General features: G+C 38.6%; 1 protein-coding gene across 10 annotated transcripts in view; it reads right to left on the bottom strand.

Annotated features, from left to right (window-relative positions):
• Positions 1-22472, bottom strand: part of LOC126275021 (GATOR complex protein Iml1) — a 520849-nt gene that overhangs the window by 47271 nt on the left and 451106 nt on the right. For all 10 annotated transcript variants that reach the window (XM_049977169.1, XM_049977163.1, XM_049977164.1 and 7 more), the window contains one exon: positions 3721-3889. In XM_049977169.1, coding sequence (XP_049833126.1) covers positions 3721-3889 — 169 coding nt within the window. The remainder of the gene's footprint in view (positions 1-3720; positions 3890-22472) is intronic.

The following is a 22472-nucleotide window of genomic DNA, read 5'->3' as shown; positions in this document are numbered from 1 at the left end:
GATTACGTAATGCAAGGAGAGTAGAAAATAGACAAGTTGTTTATTTAATGGTAAACGTTACCTTATAAAGCTACTCATTTTGACCGAACATTTCTATTTTTGATAAGACTATTGTTGCTTAAGGAGTTTCCCAGGCAATTAACAGAAGTGGAATTTATATAAAAAAGTTAACAATTGTACCTCATTATAGAATAAGTGATGGAATAAAGACAAATACTGAAAACAAAAAGTCAGTGGCAGACATTCCAGTTCAAAGAGATAAAAACCAGTTAGAATCTCTGTGTGCTGAACGATGTCTAGAGAAGGTTCACTTTCAAGTGGAACTTTTTAACTGATAAAAATTGTGTGCCAAACCAGTATTCAGTTTTAATATGTTAGAAAGTTTCAAAATAGAACACACACTGCTTCAGAGTGAAAGTTTCATTCTTCATTTCAGATTATTTAAATAATGTGCATTTGAGTTATTTGAGGAAAAGAACTATTGATCAGTTACGGCTCTTGCTTAGCCAAAAAGTCTTTGAAGATATTAAGAGGAGTTATGACAAAAATTTTTCCTCTAATCAGTTATAATGTACCACCCTGTGCTGGTGTGGCTAACAGTAAATATTGTACAGGAAGTCCATTGCTTAAAATGAGGAATTGGGCGATTTTGAAGAATACATGACTGTGTTTTTCCTGATCAGTACACCTGTTCACATTGACCAAGGAAATAATCATGCTTGTTGATCCTGATCTTTAATATTTTAAAGTTAATTTTCTTTGCTGTGAATGACATAAAATTATTCAGGATGTAATGAGGTCTTTCAGTTTGATAGCAGTTGTTAACTTTCTCACAAGAGTGACAATGAACTGTAAATGCCTAATTAACAAAATTATTAGAATGAAATTTTCACACTACAGTGGAGCTTGTGCTGATATAAAACTTCCTGGCTGATTAAAACTGTGTGCTGGACTGGGACTCAAACATGGGACCTCTGCCTTTGTGCGCCTACCACAGTTGATGATGATGATGATGATGATGATTGTTTGTTGGGCACTCAACATTGTGGTCATCAGCAGCTGTATAAGTGCCAAATATTTCCTTTTCCAGTCTCAGTGCTTCCTGAATGATGATGAGAAGAACACAAATACCCAGTACCTGACTCAACCAGGAATTAAAACCAGGACCGCATGATCCAGAGGCAGCAACACTAGTCACTAGTCCACAAACTACAGGCCACCTACCCAAGCATGACTCGTGACCCATCCTCAAAGCTTTACTTCTGCCAGTAACTCTTTTCCTACCTTCCAAACTTCACAGAAGCTCTCCCATACAGCAAAACCTCTGTGAAGTTTGGAAGGTAGAAGATGAGGTATTGACAGAAGTAAAAGGGCTTTGAGGACTGGTCCTGAGTCTTGCTGGAGTAGCTCAGTGGTAGAGCAAAGGTCCTGCTTCAAAGTCTCAGTCTGGCACACAGTTTAATCTGCTGGGAAGTAATAATATTTTTGCTTACAACAGCAGAGTTGCCAGGATAATGGCCAAACAATATTTATGAAGTCTTTCTGACCATGGTGGGGAGCTGTAAAAAGTATGTGATGATAGTCTTGATGAGAACAAGGTAATTCAAATCACTAGATCATTTGCATTAATTAAGGATTCAAACCTATAGGTCTTAAGCATTTATTTGTAACATATCCAATTACACTCAAAAAATCTCACAAGAAACGTAAAAAATAAACTTAACTGTTTCCTGCATGAATTTATTAGCCTGCCTGAACCATATTTCTTAAGAGGATGTGTAAAAGCACTAAGAGAGCAACAGTAAAAAGACAGTGGCTTACAACACACATCAAAAGGTCTTGTAATACAAAGAGAATTCTTTACACCTCACTTGTAACTATTAACGAACCTCAGCATAGGCAGCACTACAAATTATACTGCAGCAATATTATGAATGTGTTTCAAAAATTCAAAGGCGTATTCAGTAAATCAGAAATTGACAAGTCAAATAATAAAATAAAAACAACCATTAAGGTGATAAAAAGTTGACCACATTAATGACAGAGAACTGCAACAACATGTGTGTGTCACAATGACAGCGTAGTAGATGAAAAGGAAACAGATACTAATATCTTTAGTGCCAGTTTTTATCAGAAGCTGAAAAGTTTGGTTGTAAAGTGTCTGTGGCTGAGACCATGAACCCTCAGTGAAGAATTGTGCAGATCAAAATCAATCAGGTAGAGGTACCCCTGTCAGGACAAACTGAACTGAGGTTACTCGAGAAACAAAGCAAAAGCTTCAATGAAGTGGAGCAAATTCTCTGCAATATATTAATGACCTAGTAAAATATAGTACTGCCATGAACAGGTTTAAATCATTGTGGAAAAGAGTTGATAAAACAGGGTTTCACAGCTACTACTCTACTTTATCACTTACAAGACTAGAAAAGACTCTATGCACATGACCTATGCATCATTGTAATAACCACAAACATTTTTAGCTACAGTCAAGTCTGGGTTCCAGAAAATAATTTCAACTGAACAGGCAGTAGTGCTGTTTGTTAACTAAGTTGATAAATCAATAAACAATTAAATGCCACAGGTTGGAGTTTTATGTAATCTTTTTATAAATTCCAAATGGGGTGGACTACAAAATTTTACACAGGAAGGTAGAGCATTATGGCTCAAGCGAAGAAGTATCGATGTGGTTCAGATACTATCAAGACGGCAGAAAGCAGACTGTAGTACTGAGTAATTCAGATATGACACTCAGGTGTTTAAACTAAATAGCATAACATTTTAGGTTCACTGGGATTCTGTGCTCAGATCTATACTATTTCTGAAAAGCCAATTTGAATTATTCCAAAATGGAGGGTTTACACCTCTGATTATGTAAAAAATAGAGTTCAGTATCAATCACTATTCAAACTATTGCATCGATTTATAACACTGATGAATCAAAACTGCCAACTTTGGCTATTTCCAACAACTGCAGCATAAGGTATCATTCTTTGGGAAAACCAGTAACAAGCAAATAAAGTATTTATCATACAATAGAGTACCACTAGAAACATGAGTAAGAGTCCATTCTAGACAAACTTCTAGGTACTCCATCAAACAACTGGTGATCCTCAACAATTGGCAAGAACGCAGCTTAGCATGAATAGAGTATACCACGATCAAGATACAAGAAATAAACATAGGAGTAACAAAGCATCCCAGGATCCCCTACCATTTAAATTTGTGTGCTCTTGCTGTGCACTGGATGGGTCAGAGCAACCAATAGCCTGGATCAACTATAAAACAGTTAACAGACTGAAACTAGTGTGAAAATAAAAGATTATTTGGAAACAGTAGCTTGTAGTGGCGTTTGCACCAAGATGTCATTCATTAACAAAGATATATAATACAGAACCAGTTCACGTCACATCATTCATAGTAGCCCTTAGTACAGAAAAACATCTTTATCTTTTCCAATACCACTTCCTAAAGGACTTACTGAAGTGTGATTAAATTTCTGTTTTATAATAAGAGTATGGTAGTTGAAAATTTTTATCACCCTTTATGTGTAAAGCCCTGCATATGAATTACACTGTAAGCCTTAGAACTTGCTGCAAAAGATGTTTAATGCAATTACATGACTCAGTTGACAACCTGTCAATATTTTCATGTTATGGATCCGCACTGAAATAAAACAGCAGCAACACATGTAATTACCATCAAAATGAAATATAATCTTACCTTCAAATAAGAAGTTTCTACTACCCAATAAGCATTCTGTATTAAGAGTTACAAATATTGGACCCCTTAAAGGATCAGACTTGTCAGTGAACGGAAGAGAAATAGTGTCAGCTGGTATTGGCACCATTTGAAATCCGCAAGTTGGTGCTTTTCGAGACCATCCTTGAATCTGAAATAAATGTTTCAAGCATCATATTTAAAAAAAGGTTTATGTTTCTATAATATGTAGAAATAGCAACTGACGATCATACAGATAATATTTAATAACTGTCTTAAAACAAAAATATTTATTTGCTTGTGATTAATGGACCATAATATGGACAACAAAAATGCTTTTATCAAGCAGCAACTGAAGGAAACACACAAGAAGTACACACACAAGTTTTTATAACCAGGGACTGCTTCTTTGGGTCTGTAGAAAGGAAACATTTCAAACAACCCAGGGCTAAGCTATGATTAATAAACTACAAATAATCTGTACAGACTGCACATCCCTTGTTCTAGCGCCCTCAACACAAGCCCCTTTATCCCCAAAACAACAACCACAATTCGCAACACCACTACTACACTAAAATAAACATTGATCATAAGGCACTTCATAGTTTAAAACTACCTGAAGAAACTAGAGCATCCTGCATTATACTACATGTCAACTTAATCACACATTTTATTTATTATTTTCATATTTGAAGGGCAGGCATGATAAAAGAAATACATACACTTTCAAAAAATTTTCATGAGAGCAAAAACAATGAATTGAAACCTAATAACTTTTGTCTTTCATAATTTATTTTTAATTTTTCTTAGTTATTTAGTAGTTTTAAGTATATAAATTTACAATTTGTAATAAAAAGTACAGTAAAAAAAGGCTATTATGTATTTTTTCCTCCAAAAATAGTCTGAAGTACAAACTTTTGTGGGAAAAAGGTGGTTAGTCCACAGGACTTATCCCACTATTTGCAAAATAATACTACTTCAAACAATGTTTATTTTTTATTTTTTTCACATAGTATTTCAGTTTAATCAACTTTCAACTGTTACAAGTTAAGAAGTTATAGAAACTACAATTAGAGAATGTTGTTTTCCTGCCTAATTGTGTTGAAGGTTTTCAAAGAAGATCCAAGCTTTAGGTTTTTCCAGAATTTGGCCAAACTCTGTAGCTCTTTATATTTTGCTGCACTTATTGGAATGAGCCCTCAAATAAAAAGAAAAGTGATTAGGAATCTAATTTTTTTTCTTTAATGAAATTTTTAAAAAAAGGGTCCAATGAAAATAACTTACTATCATAGGAGAGGCCTGGTAGAATGAATTCATCATTTTGTGGTGGCCAATTGTTCCTTTTCACAATGACTGCTTTTTCCCCACACTCCATTGTATGTGATCCAGTAAAGAATGTCTTCAGTGGTGTTGTTGGTCCTTACCTCTCGTATTGGACAAATTGGAAGATTCCTCTTTGCGTAGAGTGGAGTTAGGTGTTCTGTCCATTTCCGAAAAAGTTTTGCCCAATAATCTGATCACTGTTTTGTGCATTTTCTGTTATAAGTTGAACTACAAAGGGTGAAGGATTTTGCCGAGCTGCTTCAAAGTGTTCCTTCCAAGCTTCAGGTGTCTCAAGTCAAGCTTTTGGGTTTAATGAAGCCATTTATCTGTCACAGTCTAAGTAGCTGTGGCCACGGACTGGATAAGTGAGAGTAATTTTGGTAAAGCGCATCTCACGGTGGACCCAATAATGCATAAAATGTAATATGGTGAAATTCTTATTTTGGCCACCACATGCATCACAAAAGAAGTGTATTTCCTTGATTTCTAGTCACAGGTGATTATAAAAGAAGTCATGTAGAAGAGAGCACATGTCATTGTAGTAGTGGTAGGACACCTTCACTCCTTGATTTTGTTCCTTAAACAATTCAAACATTCTTTTTACATTCAAATCTTGTTGCAGGTAAGTTTGTTTGGAATCTTTCAAACCATAATGATTGTTCCTGGAAGTAAATGATTTAATGTGGTTTCTGCTTAAATTTACTACTTCATCCTTAATCTTGTGAGACCTAACATCGTGCTTTCCTTGTTTGCTTTTTGCACAAAATCCACTGCCAGACCAGTGCAAACATGTTCTACTCATTTTTTCCCTATTCCATGAAAAGAACAAAAAGCCTGTCTGCAAATGTCATACTCTGCTGCCTGGCTCTCATCATTTTTACCATGGACTCTGTATTTAAAAGTGGCCGAATTACTTCTAGCCTCTGCTCCTGATTTCCAATTATGTTGACACTGTACAGAAAGAACACATATAAAGCCGTTAATGTAAGTGTCTTGCTCGTATTTACTTTCCATAAGATTAAACTGTTGAAGTATCAAATGTTTTACTAAATTTGGTACCACTTCAAAACATCAAAGTCAACATTCACAATAGTGGCCAAGAACATGAGTTATTAATTTTTTTCCTTACAGCTGACATTCTACCACTCACTTTTCTTTTTTTCGTCCCTGAACTTCTTAGATACTCATCAGCATCATTCTCCATTGTTTGTGAACCCTGAAAACTTGTCAACTGTTTTAGCACTGCACTGTGATGCACTAAAAACAAACTAAGAGCCACAAACTTTGCGCATTAAACTCCACTTACCCAAGTTTAGCAGCACGAATTGTAATGAACACACACTATTGTACACCAACTATTGGAGCTTCTTATTCACTCACGTCTTGTTGCAAGACTGAAGACAATATTGTGGGCCAATCTAGAAACAAGTCTAGACATGCCTATGAGTCATGGTTCATGGCACAACAAGTGCTGAGACTGATCCCAGTCTTCACGCAATTCCCATGAATCTTTGGAATGAATCCTTTTATTGTGATGTTTAAAGCTTTCCCGGCGTACTTATTGTTCCATAAAGACATGGGAGAACTGCTGGATATCAGTAACGTCCTGCCACAATATTTCTGTGGAAATAAGATTGCCTGACAACGAGACTCTCATCAATCAAGATAACATATATCAGCTAAACTCTGCTTGGAATCCTGTTATAGAGAAACTTCATAGTCAACGAAGTTATCTGCATAAAGATGGAAATCGACCTGATACCAATGCGCCAGGCTTTCACAGTGGAGGGCGTGAGGTGCAGCGCACGGAGCCATTATGAATGCGCACGCTGAACAGCGCATGCACAATGTCACCTCAGTACGGCCTTAAATAGCGGAGCTCAGCGCGTACTCGCCAGTACTACTACAGTGGCACTCACCTGAAGATGGCCAGAAGACTCTGCGCCGAAATATCGTGGCAGGACGTTACTGATATCCGGCAGTTCTCCCGTGTTTTTATGGAGCAATCCTTTTATTGCTCAAATGGAACGGACTGATCTCCTTTATCCCCGAATAGAGCATTCTTGTTTTTTTTAATTTCAGAAGGACTGGTGCCATTTGTCCCGCAACCAACAACACCATTCGAAAGCCATTGGTTCAACGTATAGTTTAGAGAATTGATGGAGTTATCCCTTTTATCCCACCAGCCCTTCATTTATTCTTATTCATTCAAATCTCATGTGTGCATTTGCTTCTTATAGGGAATTAGCAGCTTTTCAGCTCAACAGATTAAAAGGCAATGAGTGGGCTTAATCAAAGTTATTTGTTCACTGCCTTGTAATACATTGCACTAGACAAAATGCAGCCCCACTGTGAATTCTGTTCTCAAACACGGGATGAGTTGGTTGACATTCATAAGCAGTTGGAAATCACCCTGACTATTGTCAAACAATTGGTAGCTGTTGTGAACATGTGTGTTGGAAGAGTTCCCAAGAGTTGTGTAGCTGTGATAACTGCACCAGAGGTACCTGAAGTACTACCCTCTTCCGTGGATCCTGCCTGCTCTGCAGAAAGTACAGAATCTGTCATTACTTGTCCACTTGGCGGCGAGTGGTGTGTCATTGGCAGATGTAGGCACACTGTATAGGGTGGCAGGGACCAGGGAGGACTCAGGGTGCTGTACCAATCCCCTTAACCAAGAAGTTCAAGGTGCTGTCTTTCGCTGAAACTGAGCCAGTGGGACTCACTTCACCTGTTTTTGGGAAACCTGTTTCGTCGAGTGTCAGGAGGAGGCAAATGCAAAATGGTCTGTGCATATTAATCATCAGAAGTTCAAATGTATAGCGAATGATGGTACTCCTTAGGGAAATGGCAGCAAGGAACAGGAATGGACACCAGGTGCACTCGACGTACATGACTAGGGGCCTCATTCAACATGTTGAAAAGGCTATTCCAGCAGCCACTGAGGGAAAAGGGTGCAACCAACTGTGGATTGTGGTGCACATTGGAACAAATGAGGCCTATAATCTGAGCCCCGAGGCCATTCTTGGGTCACTCCAGCGAATGACAGAGAAAGTTGAAAAGACCAGCCTTGCCTGTGGAGTTTCAACGAAGCTCACAATTTGCAGCATTGCCCCCAGAACAGTTCTTGGCTGTTTGGTTCTGAGTCAAGTGGAATGACTGTATCAGAGACTTCGAAAGTTACATGCCAAGTTAGGCTGTGACTTCCTGGACTTGCACCACAGAGTTGAGGAATGTAGGGTTACCCTAAATGGGTTAGGTGTGCACTACACATCAGAGGCTGCTGTACTTTGCTCATCATAAGAATAAACCTGATGTAAACAAACACAAACACGATGATTGTTCAGCAGATGTAGGTCTCATACACTGATGTTGTTCTGCTGATGAAAGTAGGTCCAACTTATGTATTAGACATCTTATTGCTGTCACTGTAAAAGAACCTTTATCACATTCTCACATATTAACAGCCATCAACATTTCTCTAAATCATACTTTAGCTAAGTAATTTTTATTTAAAAAATTGTGTACAATCACAGTCTCTGTAAACAGTACTTGTGCTCCAATTGTCTTAATGTTAATACATATTGTCAAAATGGATGATATTGCTTCCTGCTTTGTAGTGAAATACGTGTGCAGAACACCATTAATGGTGAGAAACAAGTTGTTCTTAATGTGTTTCTCAAGTTTATTGAGAAAAACCAGGTTTGATGTTTTTCGAGAAACAGTATGTTAAGGATATAGGGGAAGGTACTGTAATTATATGCGTGGTGCAAATGGTAGTATCATAGAATGGCAGTCGTTTATGCTCATGGGTGGCGGTTCAACACACGTTATCTGTAATTCCTCCCCCCCCCCCCCCCCCCCCCGCCCACTTTGAAGACCTAAATAATTTAAATATGAAATTCATATATGTTATAACTATCATTTTTCAAGAAAAGATATGTCTTCTAGTTTCTAATTATCTATCATACAGAAAATTCAGGTTTTCTTTGCAAATAAACATTCTACAGTATCAATATTTTATAAAAGATCATTAAAGATTGTCAAAGTTAAGAAAATATTACACAATTAAATGTTTTGAAGACAAATCAAAAATCAAATACTCTTTATCTGAATATGCCCTTTGTTGTGTAGGGCAGATTTGGTCTCACATGAGCCATAGTGATAAGCATCACAGAAACATGGAAAACAATTTTTATGGCATTGAACACAGTGTAGAAATGCTGCATTTTTACAGTTGAAACCATAAAACTACAATCTGAACCCAATGGAACTGATCTGAAGCCAAGTTAGAGAGATTTGTTGGAAGAAATAACAAGACATTTAAGCTGCCAAATGTACTGGGATTAATGCAAGAAGCTTTGACATGTCACTGCCAAACGATGGTGAAATACAGAACAGTAAGTTACGAAAGAGGAGGAGAAAATGTGGATTTTTGGTGGCATGGGATTCTGTTGCTGATTGCCTTGTTATCAATGTAGCAGTACCAAAATGTGCTGTATCGCTTGGAATCTGATATGGAAGTAGGTCAGAGATTACCAGACGACTAACTGCAGTACCTTCAGTGGCTTCAATATTTAACTACATGGGAAATCAGCAGTGCACTTTTATGCCACAAATAGCTCATGCAGAAAAATTACCCTTGGTAAAGTCAGGAATTTTCAACAGTCTTGTGTTTAATTACAATACCATTTTAGCTAAAACTGTTAGCTCAGATGTCATGTTTCCCATCCAGTAACCTAAGAAGTGTATCGCGTGAGTTTTTCCATATATTATTTCCTTCTGTTTAAAAATTAAATGACATTCAAAGCTATATTGTTCTCTGCTCGTCTCCTTTACATTTCAATGGACTTGAGCAATTCTAGCAGGACAACGCGGAACACTCTTCTGAGTATAAACACTTCTACTGGCCACCAGACTCCCTAGACATGAACATTATTGAGCATATCTGAGATGCCTTGCAACTTGCTGTTCAGAAGAGATCTCCACTCCCTCATATTCTTATGGATTTGTGGACAGCCCTCCAGCACTACTTCAGACATTAGTCGAGCCCATGCAACATGGTGTTGCAGCACTTCTACATGCTCGCGGGGGCTCTACATTATATTACGCAGGTGTACCAGTTTCTTTGGCTCTTTGGTGTATTTAACAAATGTGATATACAAAGATGTTTAAAAGGGATGGAAGGATGATCTACTACGTGGCAGAAGATACTTGCCCCATTTTTAAATGCCATTCTTATTTTCTTAATATTACTATCACCTTTTCAGAAAACTCTGTGACTTGTACTTCAAATAAAAATGTGAAAATTTGTTGCACTCCCCACACCCTCCAAAAAATTAATTAATTAATTAATAAAAATTAAGAGCTTTTTAGCTTCAGAATGAAGGTTTAAGATCTGGAATGTCAGGCTATCCGCAAGATCATTCATAAAAATATATACACAGTGAACACAACCACCCACATTATATACCTTCTTTACAAGCACTTTCTTCATCTACATCTGCAAATACATCTATATCTATGTTCTGCAAATCACTGTGAGGCACATGGCAGAAGGTCCATCCCATTGTACCAGTTATTAAGATTCCTTCCTCTTCCATTCGTGTATGGAGTGCGGGAAGAATGATTGTTTGAATGCCTCAGTGCATGCAGTAATTATTCTAATCTTATCCTCACAATCCCTATGTGAGGGATATGTAGGAGTTTGTAGGATATTCCTACAGTGATCATTTAAACATGGTTCTTGAAACTTTGTTAATAGTTTTTCTCAGGATAGTTTCTTCATTCAGGATAGTTTCTTCATTATCTCTGTGACACTCTCCTACGCATTAAACAAACCTGTGACTATTCGTGCTACCCTTACCTGTATACATTAAATATCCCCCGCTAGTCCTACCTGGTATGGGGCCCACACACTTCAGCAGCATTCTAGAACCAGTCACACATGTGATTTGTCAGCAATCTCCTTTGTTAATTGATTGCTCTAACCCAGTGTACTATTAGTAAATTGAAGTCTGCCACCTGCTTTGCCCATGACTGAACCTATGTCATCATTCCAATCTATATTCCTACAAAATGTTACCTCCAGATCTTGTAAGAGTTGGTTGTTTTCTTGAGCAAATTCACTGATATTATAGTCATAGGACATTGTGTTTTTTCGTTTCGTAAAGTGCATAATTTTATATTTCTGAACATGAAATGCATGTCATTCGGCATCTCTCTATCTATAGCTGTACACTTTGTTTTACACCTATTTTGCCGTAGTCTCTGTTTCTTTAGAAATTTCTTTACAATGATTGTATACCATGGAGCTTCCATCCCATTATGAACTGTTCTACAGGGTACAGAATCTATCCAGTGCAAGGTCAACTATTCTTTCATACTTGAGCCGTAGTTCCTTTACATCCTCCTGCTCTGTGCTGAAAGTTTTAAATTCCTCACTGAGGTATGACACTGCTGATTTTTTATCTACTTTACTGAACATATATATCATTCTGCATGTTTCAGTTGTACTTTGTACTTTGGTAATCATTGTTGCCACAGCTGCATAATGTTCACTGATACCAGTTACAATACAGACATCCTCAAAGACGTCGGGTCTACTTGTTGTCATCAGTGCCAATGTGTTTCCATTGTGAGTTGGATTCCTAACTAAATGTTCTAGGTAGTTTTCAGAGAAGGCATTTAGTAAAGTTTCAAAGGATGTGACTGTCATGGCCCACCACTAACAAAAATGTAATTTTCAGGTAAGGTCTCTAGTAAAGTTTCACAGTATGTTTTGTCACACCCCCCACTAAAACAAATGTAATTTTCCCAATTAATTGTTGGAGGATTAAAGTCTCTACTGATGAAAGTTTTTGGTACATCAGGAGATGATTATGGCGGGCAATAGAAAAATTCAGTTATCATTTTATGCCCACACCTGATACTAAGCTTTGCCCAAACATTCTCAAGTACAGCTTCAGTTTCTACCTTGGTGGATTTGAGTTTCTTGTCTACTGTGACAAATGCATCACCTTCATTTCCCATTTGCCTATTCTTTCCATGTAAACTTAAATTTTCCCCACAAATCTCACTGCTATCAATTTCAGGTTTCAACCAGCTTTCTGTACCTAGTATTATATGAACTTCACTGCATTTCATGAGCACTTCAAACTCTGGCAGTTTGTTGTGAATGGTTCAGCAGTTTATCCTCAGGATTTTAATACTTTCATCTGTGGGAGGCACTTCTTTTGATCTCACACTGATACTTCTGGGTTTGCTACAGCTGTCGTTATCATGATAGGATGGAGAGCCACCTAATTTGCAAAAACCCTTGTGTGCTCCCCACTCACAGTTAGCTCACTGAGTATACTCCGTTCATCACAAGAATAAACCTCATGTAAACATTACACTATATATTCTTCTGTGTTTGCTGGAACCTCATTGGATTTCATTCACATCGAGTGGTAGCCAAGCTGTCTCGAGTACAGTCAAGTACGATAACATGGGAACCACATGGAGCCCACCATTCAACGAGAATATGTTTTATCCTGTGCTCCTCATTCACCATTAGCTACCTGAGTACACTCCATTCATCATAAGAATAAACCTCCTGTAAACATTACACTATATATTCTTTCGCGTTTGCTGGAACCTCATTGGATTTTATTTCACATGAAGCAGTAGCCAAGTTGTCTTGAGTACAGTCAAGTACGATAACGAGAACATGTTTAACCTGTGCGTTAGGCGTATATTGACTCAGCGATGATATGTGCAACAGCTTTACCAGTGCATTTAACTTGGACAGCACTGGCCGGGAACTGATCCAACTAACCTGCAGGGATGTGAACAGTTGCAGTTAAGACATAAAAGGAGACATGAATGGATGCAGGTGATCAGAAAGAATGCTTACATCTGGGTCAACTGTCAGAGTTGCATCTAGATGTATCAGGGGGTTCCATATCACTCCAACTGTGCATGCCCCACACCATTATAGAGCCCCCACCAGCTTGAACAGGTCCCTGCTGACATGCATAGCCCATGGATACATGAGGTTGTCTCCATACCCATACACCTCCATCGACTTGATACATTTTGAAACGAGACTTGTCTGACCAGGCAACATGTTTCCAGTCATCAACAGTTCAATGTCGGTGTTGACAGGCCCAGGCAAGGTGTAAAGCTTTGTGTCATGCAGTCATCAAGGGTACACAAGTGGGCCTTTGGCTCCAAAAGCCCATATCAATGATGTTTCGTTGAATGGTTCACACACAGACACTTGTTGTTGGTTCGGCATTGAAATCTGTAGCAATTTGCGGAAGGGATGCATTTCTGTCATGTTTAACAAATCTCTTCAGTCTTTGTTGGTCCAATTCTTGTAGGATCTTTTTCAGCAACAGTGATGTCAGAGATTTGATGTTTTACTGGATTCCTGATATTCACGGTACATTCGTGAAGTGGTCAATGGGAAAATCCCCAGTTCATCACTACCTAGGAGATTCTGCTCCCATTGCTCGTGCATCAACTATAACACCACGTTCAAACACACTTAAATCTTGAAAACTTGCCATTGCAGCAGCAGTAACTGATCTAACAACTGCACCAGACACTTGTCGTCTTATATATGCATTGCCAACCACAGTGCCATATTCTGCATGTTTACATCTCTGTATTTGAATACGCATGCCTATACCTGTTTCTTTGGCATTTGAGTGATTTGAATGTACATAAACAGTGTATTCAGTACTGCATCCCTTCCTCTACTCCTCCACATACATATGTAATTGTATACATGAACAACAATTTTTTTTAAAAATTGCGATACCGTAACATTATCCTTGTAAAAGTTATCCAAGGATTAATAAAACTACTACTTCTGCTGCTACAGCTGCTGCTGCTGCTATGTTAATGTCTTCCTCACTAACACTAGAAAAGTATTTAAGTTTTCATCCAGGCATATAACATGCATTTTAAGTCAAACAGTTTCTGTGCACAAGTAGTTCTCAGCACAGTTAAGTAATCTCTAAGCTGTTAATGGTTTCAGCTGTATGGTAATGGTAATAGTAATTGTAATAGTAAATGTAAGATTTAAAACACGTTTACCTCAATTATATACAACTAGCTGAGTGCCCAGAATTGCTCGGATACGTATTTATTCAAAACTTCTATTAGTCTTCCTCCTTCTCCCTCTCCCTGTCCATTTCCACCATCCCCTGTCTGTTTACCACCCACACCCTCCACTCTCCGTCCATCTCCTCATGCCCCTCTCTCCTTCCCCACTCTCTTTGTCAATATGTTCCTCCTCTTCTGTCCATCTGCTCCTTCCCCTTGTGTTCATTTCTCCTCCCCTCTAATTCCATCTCCCCCCCCCCTCTCCCTTTGTCAATCTCTTCCTCCCTTCTCTCTCTGCTCATCTCCACTTCCACCTCTCCCTGCCATCTCCTCCTGCTCCATCTCTCCATTCGTCTCCGGCCCTTTCCTTTCTACGTCTATCTCCTCCCCCCTCTTTGTCCAACTCCTCCTTTTTCCTTAATTTGTGCATTTCCTCCTCCCCTCCATCTAATCATCTCCTTTCCTCCCATCTATCAGCCTCTCTTTGCCTCTCCCTGTCACTGTTCATTTCCTCCTCTTTCCTTTATCTTACTCCTCTCCCCTTTCTCTGCACATTTACCCATTCCCTACCTCTGCCCATCTCCTCTTCTTCCTCCTGTTGGCACCTCTCTCTTCTTTCCACCTCACTGACTGTCCATCTTCTCATCCTCCCTTCTCTCTCTATGTTGTCACATTCGCCTCAATTGGAGACTGATTTTTCTTATCTCTACAGTATGGCTGCCCAGATTGTAACTAGTATGTGTACCAAATTTAATTGATATTGTTCCAGAGGTTTATGAAGAGCTTTGTACCTGTAGCTTTGCTCGTATACACATGTCAAATGTATTCCACACATATTTATAATAATTCACACATATTTGTATAAAAGTTTCACCTTTAACTTTAGCAAATTTCACTTTGTGGCATCATTTTCATGCAGCTCAATGTTTATGGCATCATATCTCCTAAACTATGTGCAGTACAATTATATAATTTTGCAGGTACACCCAGTGGCATGTGTGTCTACTGTCTGAAAATGTGATTTGAATAGATTTAATAGTACAAAAGAAATAAATTAAAATGTCATGCAAGATGCGGCAGTTTCCCACACATTTCAGTGTTTATGAGGTCATAGCTCCTGAACTGTATGTCATAAAATGATATGTTTTTGTAGGTATTTTCAGTAGCATAAGAGGATACTGTCTGCAAAACATGTTGTGAATAGAGGCAGTAGCAATAAATTAAAACATCATGCATGATGCGGCAGTTTTCCTCACATTTCAGTATTTGATGTCATACCTCCTGAACTATGTGTCATACAATGATATATTTTTGTACACACATTCAGTGAAAAATGTGGAACTGTCTGATAAAAGGTGTTGTGAATAGTCAGTAACAATGAAGTAATAAGTTCAAGTATCATGCACGATGTGGTAGTTTTTCATCACATTCATTGTTTATGAAGTCATACCTCTTGAATTAAATGTGTATAATGAAGTAATTTTTCTGGTATATTCAGTGGCATATGTGAATACTGTCAGAAAAAAATGTCATGAATATAGTTCTAGCAAGACAGTCACAAATTAATGCTTAATGCATCATGCTTCATGTGGCACTTTTACTGGATGAACAGCAAAAATGCAGTAAGCATTTTTCCTGTCTTCATTTTGTGGGGGTCATCAGCAAGAAAAAGTTTCATAAATGTTTGAAATTATGTGTAAAGGTTGTTGCAAATCTTTAAGTGCTCTCATTCACAAATACTGAAAGATTAAAATTTGGCTATTTTATTGCATCTTGAGCTACACTGCTTTCTCACCCTCATCCCCACCTCTTTGAAAGATGGGTGATTCTTAGTCCAACAGTTATTCTTCCCAGAGAGTAAACGATATGTGTACCAAAGTTTGTTGAAATTGGTCCAGTGATTTTGGAAAGATGTGAAACATACATATGCACATACAAACATGAGTACATCCACTTTTATAATTTTTTAATTGGTTAGATAAAAAAATCTACTCACCAAGTGGTGGCAGGACACTCACATAAAAGAAGGTTGTAATTAGGCAGGCTTTTGGAGCCACTGGCTACTTCTTCATGCAGAAGGGTTGAAGAGGAAGGAAGAAGGGTGAAGGAAAAGGGCTGGAGAGGTCTAGGAAAAGGGGTAGATTTTGGGGAAAGTCACCCAGAATCATGGGTCAGGGGAGACTTACCATATGGGATGAGAAGGAAAGACTGATTGTTGGGGACTGCATCGGGTGAGATTCGGAAACCTGATAGCTTAAAGGTGGAAGACAGGGTAATATGCAAGACAGAGATTACTACTAAAACATTGTGCAAGAGTTAATAAGAGTGAGAAGATAAGAGCATTGTACATAAGAGAGATGGGAGGGGCGCTGAAAATTAGACAGGAAAGACAATGAAATATGTAGAAAACTAAATACAGTGAAGCAAAGAGTAGTTACAGTGAAGAAAACCTGAGACAGAAGAAATTAACATAAATTAAGGTGAGGTGGGTGGCAAGAACCAAGGACATGTTGCAATGCTAGTTCCCACCTGTGGAGTCTTGAGAAACTGACGTCTGGAGAAACAATCTAGATGGCGCGTGTGGTGAAACAGGTGCCAAGGTCACGAATGTCATTTTGTAGAGCATGTTCTGCAACACGATATTGTGAGTTGCCAGTATATACTCTCTGCCTATGCCCATTCATCCTAATTGATAATTTGGTGGTAGTCATGCCATTGTAGAAGGCTGAACAGTGTTTAAATAATAGCTGGTATATGATATGTGTCGCTTCGCAGGTGCCTCTCCCTTTCATAGCTATTATAGGTGGTGGTAAGAGGGCGCATAGGGCAAGTCTTGAACCAGGGACAGCCGCAGGAGTAGGAGCCATAGGGTAGGGAGATGGGTGCAGAAGAGGAGCGTAGGGTCTGACAAGAATATTGCGGAGTTTGGGAGGGCGATGAAAAGCTATTCTAGGTGTGTCGGGCAAAATTTCAGACAGAATGGATCTCATTACAGGGCATAATTTTAGGACATCATGGCTCTGTTGAAGTAGCTGATTAACACATTCCAGACCAGGATAATACTGAGTCACGAATGGTACACTCCGAATCTATTTTGTTGAGGGATCAGTAGTACTAGGATTGGATGTGATGGCCTGGGAAATCTGCTTTTAAACTAGGCTGGTGTGGTAATTACGTGCAGTGAAGGCTGAGGTGACAATGGTGGTGTATTGCTATAAGAGAGTCTGTATCTGAAAAAACATGTTTGCCTCGAATGCCAAGGCTGTATCGGAGGGAATGTCTAACATGGAAAGGATCGCAAATGTCAAAATTTAAGTACTGTTGTTTGTTGCTAGGTTTAATGTGGATGGAAGTGTATAGCTGGCCTTCAGCGAGGACAAAATCAATATCAAGGAAAGTGGCATGGGATTCAGAATAGGAACATGTGAAATTTAATTGGGAGAAGGTATTCAGAGATTCAAGGAATTTAAGCAGGTCATCCTCACCATGAGTCCAGATGGTATAGATGTCATCAATGTGTCTATACCAAACCAGAGGCTGAAGACTTATGGATCCAACGAAAGCCCCCTCCAAGCGACTCATGAAAAGGTTGGCATAGGAAGGCGGTTTCAAATTTCATCTGATGCAGTCCCCAACAATCAGGGATATGGCCATGGGAACCAGGATGGAATTCAATAGTAGGAAAAGGAAGAGAAGGAAAGTTAGTAGGTGACTATGGATAGGGAGGGGGGGAGGAGGGGGAGGAGGAGGAGGTGGAGGAGGAGGAGGAGGAGGAGGGCAGGAGGAAGAAGTGAAAGGGTAGCCGCCTGGTAGAATTTTGCACAGAGCATAGTTTAATCATAGTTAATACTTGGTTTAAGAACAACGAGAGAAGACTGTATATGTAGAAGAGACCTGGAGACACTGGAAGGTTTCGGATTTGTTGGTCATGAACTGCAGATTAAAACTGAAAGAACCAGAGGTTGTAGAGGGTTTAAGAGGGAGTATTAGGAAATGATTAACAAGAACAGGGGGAAGGAATACACTAGAAGAAGAATGGCTAGATTTGAGAGATGAAATAGTGAAGGCAGCAGAGGATCAAATAGGTAAAAAGATTAGGGCTAGTGGAAATCCTTCACAAGAGAGATTGAATTTAATTGATGAAAGGAGAAAATACTGGTTTGATGCAGCTCTCCATGCTGCTCTATCCTGTGCAAGCTTCTTTATCTCCCAGTACCTACTGCAACCTACATCCTTCTGAATCTGCTTAGTGTATTCATCTCTTGGTCTCCCCCAATGATTTTTACCCTCCACGCTGCCCTCCAATACTAAATTGGTGATCCCTTGATGCCTCAGAACATGTCCTACCAACCGATCCCTTCTTCTGGTCACATTGTGCCACAAACTTCTCTTCTCCCCAATCCTATTCAATACTTCCTCATTAGTTATGTGATCTACCCATTTAATCTTCAGCATTCTTCTGTAGCACCACATTTCAAAAGCTTCTATTCTCTTCTTGTCCAAAATATTTATCTTCCATGTTTCACTTCCATACATGGCAACACTCCATACAAATACTTTCAGAAATGACTTCCTCACACTTAAATCTATACTTGATGTTAACAAATTTCTCTTCTTCAGAAACGCTTTCCTTGCCATTGCCAGTTTACATTTTATATCCTCTCTACTTTGCCCATCATCAGTTATTTTGCTCCCCAAATAGCAAAACTCCTTTACTACTTTAAGTGTCTCATTTCCTAATCTAATTCCTTCAGAATCACCCAACTTAATTGGACTACATTCCATTAACCTCGATTTGCTTTTGTTGATGTTCATCTTATATCCTCCTTTCAAGACACTATCCATTCCGTTCAACTGCTCTTTCAAGTCCTTTGCTGTCTCTGACAGAATTACGATGTCATCGGCGAACCTCAAAGTTTTTATTTCTTCTCCATGGATTTTAATACCTACTCCGAATTTTTCTTTTGTTTCCTTTACTGCTTGCTCAATATACATATTGAATAACATCGGGGAGAGACTGCAACCCTGTCTCACTCCCTTCCCAACCACTGCTTCCCTTTCATGTCCCTCGACTCTTATAACTGCCATCTGGTTTCTGTACAAATTGTAAATAGCCTTTCGCTCCCTGTATTTTACCCCTGCCACCTTCAGAATTTGAAAGAGAGTATTCCAGTCAACATTGTCAAAAGCTTTCCCTAAGTCTACAAATGCTAAAAATATAGGTTTGCCCTTGCTTAATCTAGCTTCTAATATAAGTCGTAGGGTCAGTATTGCCTCACGTATTCCAACATTTCTACAGAAGCCAAACTGATCTTCCCCGAGGTCGGCTTCTACTAGTTTTTCCATTCGTCTGTAAAGAATTCGTGTTAGTATTTTGCAGCTGTGACTTATTAAACTGATTGTTCGGTAATTTTCACATCTGTCCACAACTGTTTTCTTTGGGATTGGAATAATTATATTCTTCTTTAAGTCTGAGGGTATTTCGCCTGTTTCATACATCTTGCTCACCAGATGGTAGAGTTTTCTCAAGACTGGTTCTCAAAAGGCCATCAGTAGTTCCAATGGAATGTTGTCTACTCCCGGAGCCTTGTTTCGACTCAGGTCTTTCAGTGCTCTGTCAAATTCTTCACGCAGTATCATATCTCCCATTTCATGTTCATCTGCATCCTCTTCCATTTCCATAATTTTGTCCTCAAGTACATCGCCCTTGTATAGACCCTCTATATACTCCTTCCACCTTTCTGCTTTGCTTAGAACTGGGTTTCCATCTGAGATCTTGATGTTCACACAAGTGGTTCTCTTATCTCCAAAGGTCTCTTTAATTTTCCTGTAGGCAGTATCTATCTTACCCCTAATGAGATAAGCCTCTACATCCTCACATTTGTCCTCTAGCCATCCCTGTTTAGCCATTTTGCATTTCCTGTCGATCTCATTTTTGAGACGTTTGTATTCCTTTTTGCCTGCTTCATTTATTGCATTTTTATATTTTCTCCTTTCATCAATTAAATTCAATATTTCTTCTGTTACCCAAGGATTTCTACTAGCCCTTGTCTTTTTACCTACTTGATCCTCTGCTGCCTTCACTACTTCATCCCTCAAAGCTACCCATTCTTCTTCTATTGTATTTCTTTCCCCCATTCCTGCCAATTGCTCCCTTATGCTCTCCTTGAAACTCCGTACAACCTCTGGTTCTTTTAGTTTATCCAGGTCCCATCTCCTTAAATTCCCACCTTTTTGCAGTTTCTTCAGTTTTAATCTACAGGTCATAACCAACAGATTGTGGTCAGAGTCCACTACTGCCCCTGGAAATGTCTTACAATTTAAAACCTGGTTCCTAAATCTCTGTTGTACCATTATATAATAGATCTAATACCTGTCAGTATCTCCAGGCTTCGTCCATGTATACAGCCTTCTTTTATGATTCTTGAACCAAGTGTTACCTATGATTAAGTTGCGCTCTGTGCAAAATTCTACCAGGCGGCTTCCTCTTTCATTTCTTTGCCCCAGTCCATATTCACCTACTACGTTTCCTTCTCTCCCTTTTCCTACTACCGAATTCCAGTCATCCATGACTATTAAATTTTCATCACCCTTCACTATCTGAATAATTAAAAATGTATAAAAATTAGACTGACAGGAAGTGCAAAATTGCTACGCTGGAATGGATAGATGACAAATATATGACGTAGAATCATGTGTCAGTAGGTGTAAGATAGGTACTACCTTCAGGGAAAAAAGTACAGAGACATTTGGACAAAAGAGGACCAGCTGTATGAAAATCAACAGCTCAGATGGAAAACCACTGCTAAGCAAAGAAGGGAAAGCAGAAAGGTGGAAGGAGTATATAGAGGGTTTATACATAGGAGATGCAGTTGAGGCTAATATTATGAAAATGGAAGAGGATGTAGAGGAAGAAGAAAAGGGAGATATGGTACTACATGAAGAATTTGACAAAGCACTGAGTGACTTAAGCTGAAACAAGTCCCCAGGAGTAGACAACATTCCATTAGAGATACTGATAGCCTTGAGAGAGCCAGTTATGGCAAAACTCTTCCGTCTGGTGAGCACGACATATGAGACAGATGAAATACCCTCACACTTCAAGAAGAGTATAATAATCCCAATTCCAAAGAAATCAGGTGCTGACAGGTGTGAAAATTACCAAACTATCAGTTTAATAAGTCATGGCTGCAAAATACTGTCATGAATTCTTTACAGAAGACTGGAAAAATTCATAGAAGCAGCCTCGGGGAAGATCAGTTTGGATTCCGGAGAAATGTAGGAACATGTGAGGAGTACTAACCATATGACTTCTCATAGAAAATAGGGTAGGGAAAGGCAAACCTACATTATTTTATTTGTAGACTTAGAGAAAGCTTTTGACAGTATTGACTGGAATACACTCTTTCAAATTATAAAGATGGTAGGGGTAAAATACAGGGAGCAAACGGCTGTTTACGAATTGTACAGAAACAAGATGGCAGTTATACGAGTCGAGGGGCATGGAAGGGAAACAGTGGTTGAAAAGCGAGTGAGACAAGGTTGCAGCTTATCCCCAATCTTATACTTAGCAAGCAGCAAAGGAAACAAAAGAAAACTTTGGAGTAGAAGTTAAAGCCCAGGGAGAAGAAATAAAAGCTTTGAGGTTTGCCAATGACATTGCAAATTTTGTCAGAGACAGCAAAGGACTTAGGCAAGCAGTTGAATAGAATGGACAGTATCTTGAAAGGAGGATATAAGATGACATCAAAAAAGCAAAACAAGGATAATGCAATCTAGTCAAATTAAATTAGGTGGTACTGATTAGATTAGATTAGATTAGATTAATACTTGTTCCATAGATCATGAATACGACACTTCGTAATGATGTGGAACGTGTCAGGTTAATAAAAGATGTCTGTACAAGAAATTACATTACACAAAATATTGCATGACACTAATGATTAAGTTTTTTTTTTTTTTTTTTTTTTTTTTTACTTACTTTATATCTAAAAATTCAGCCAATGAGTAGAAGGAGTTGTCATCTAGAAATTCTTTTAATTTATTTTTAAATGTTAGTTGGCTATCTGTCAGGCTTTTGATGCTGTTTGGTAGGTGCCCAAAGACTTTTGTGGCAGCATAATTTACCCCTTTCTGTGCCAAAGTCAGATTTAACCCTGCATAGTGAAGATCATCCTTTCTCCTGGTGTTATAGGTATGCACACTGCTATTACTTTTGAATTGGGTTGGATTATTATCAACAAATTTCATAAGGGTATATATATACTGTGAGGTTACTGTGAGGATCCCTAGATCCTTAAATAGATGTCTGCAGGATGACCGTGGGTGGGCTCCAG

Source organism: Schistocerca gregaria, chromosome 1, assembly GCF_023897955.1.
Source record: "Schistocerca gregaria isolate iqSchGreg1 chromosome 1, iqSchGreg1.2, whole genome shotgun sequence".
Classification (NCBI taxonomy): Eukaryota; Metazoa; Arthropoda; class Insecta; order Orthoptera; family Acrididae; genus Schistocerca; species Schistocerca gregaria.
This window is presented reverse-complemented; position numbering and strand designations above follow the sequence as displayed.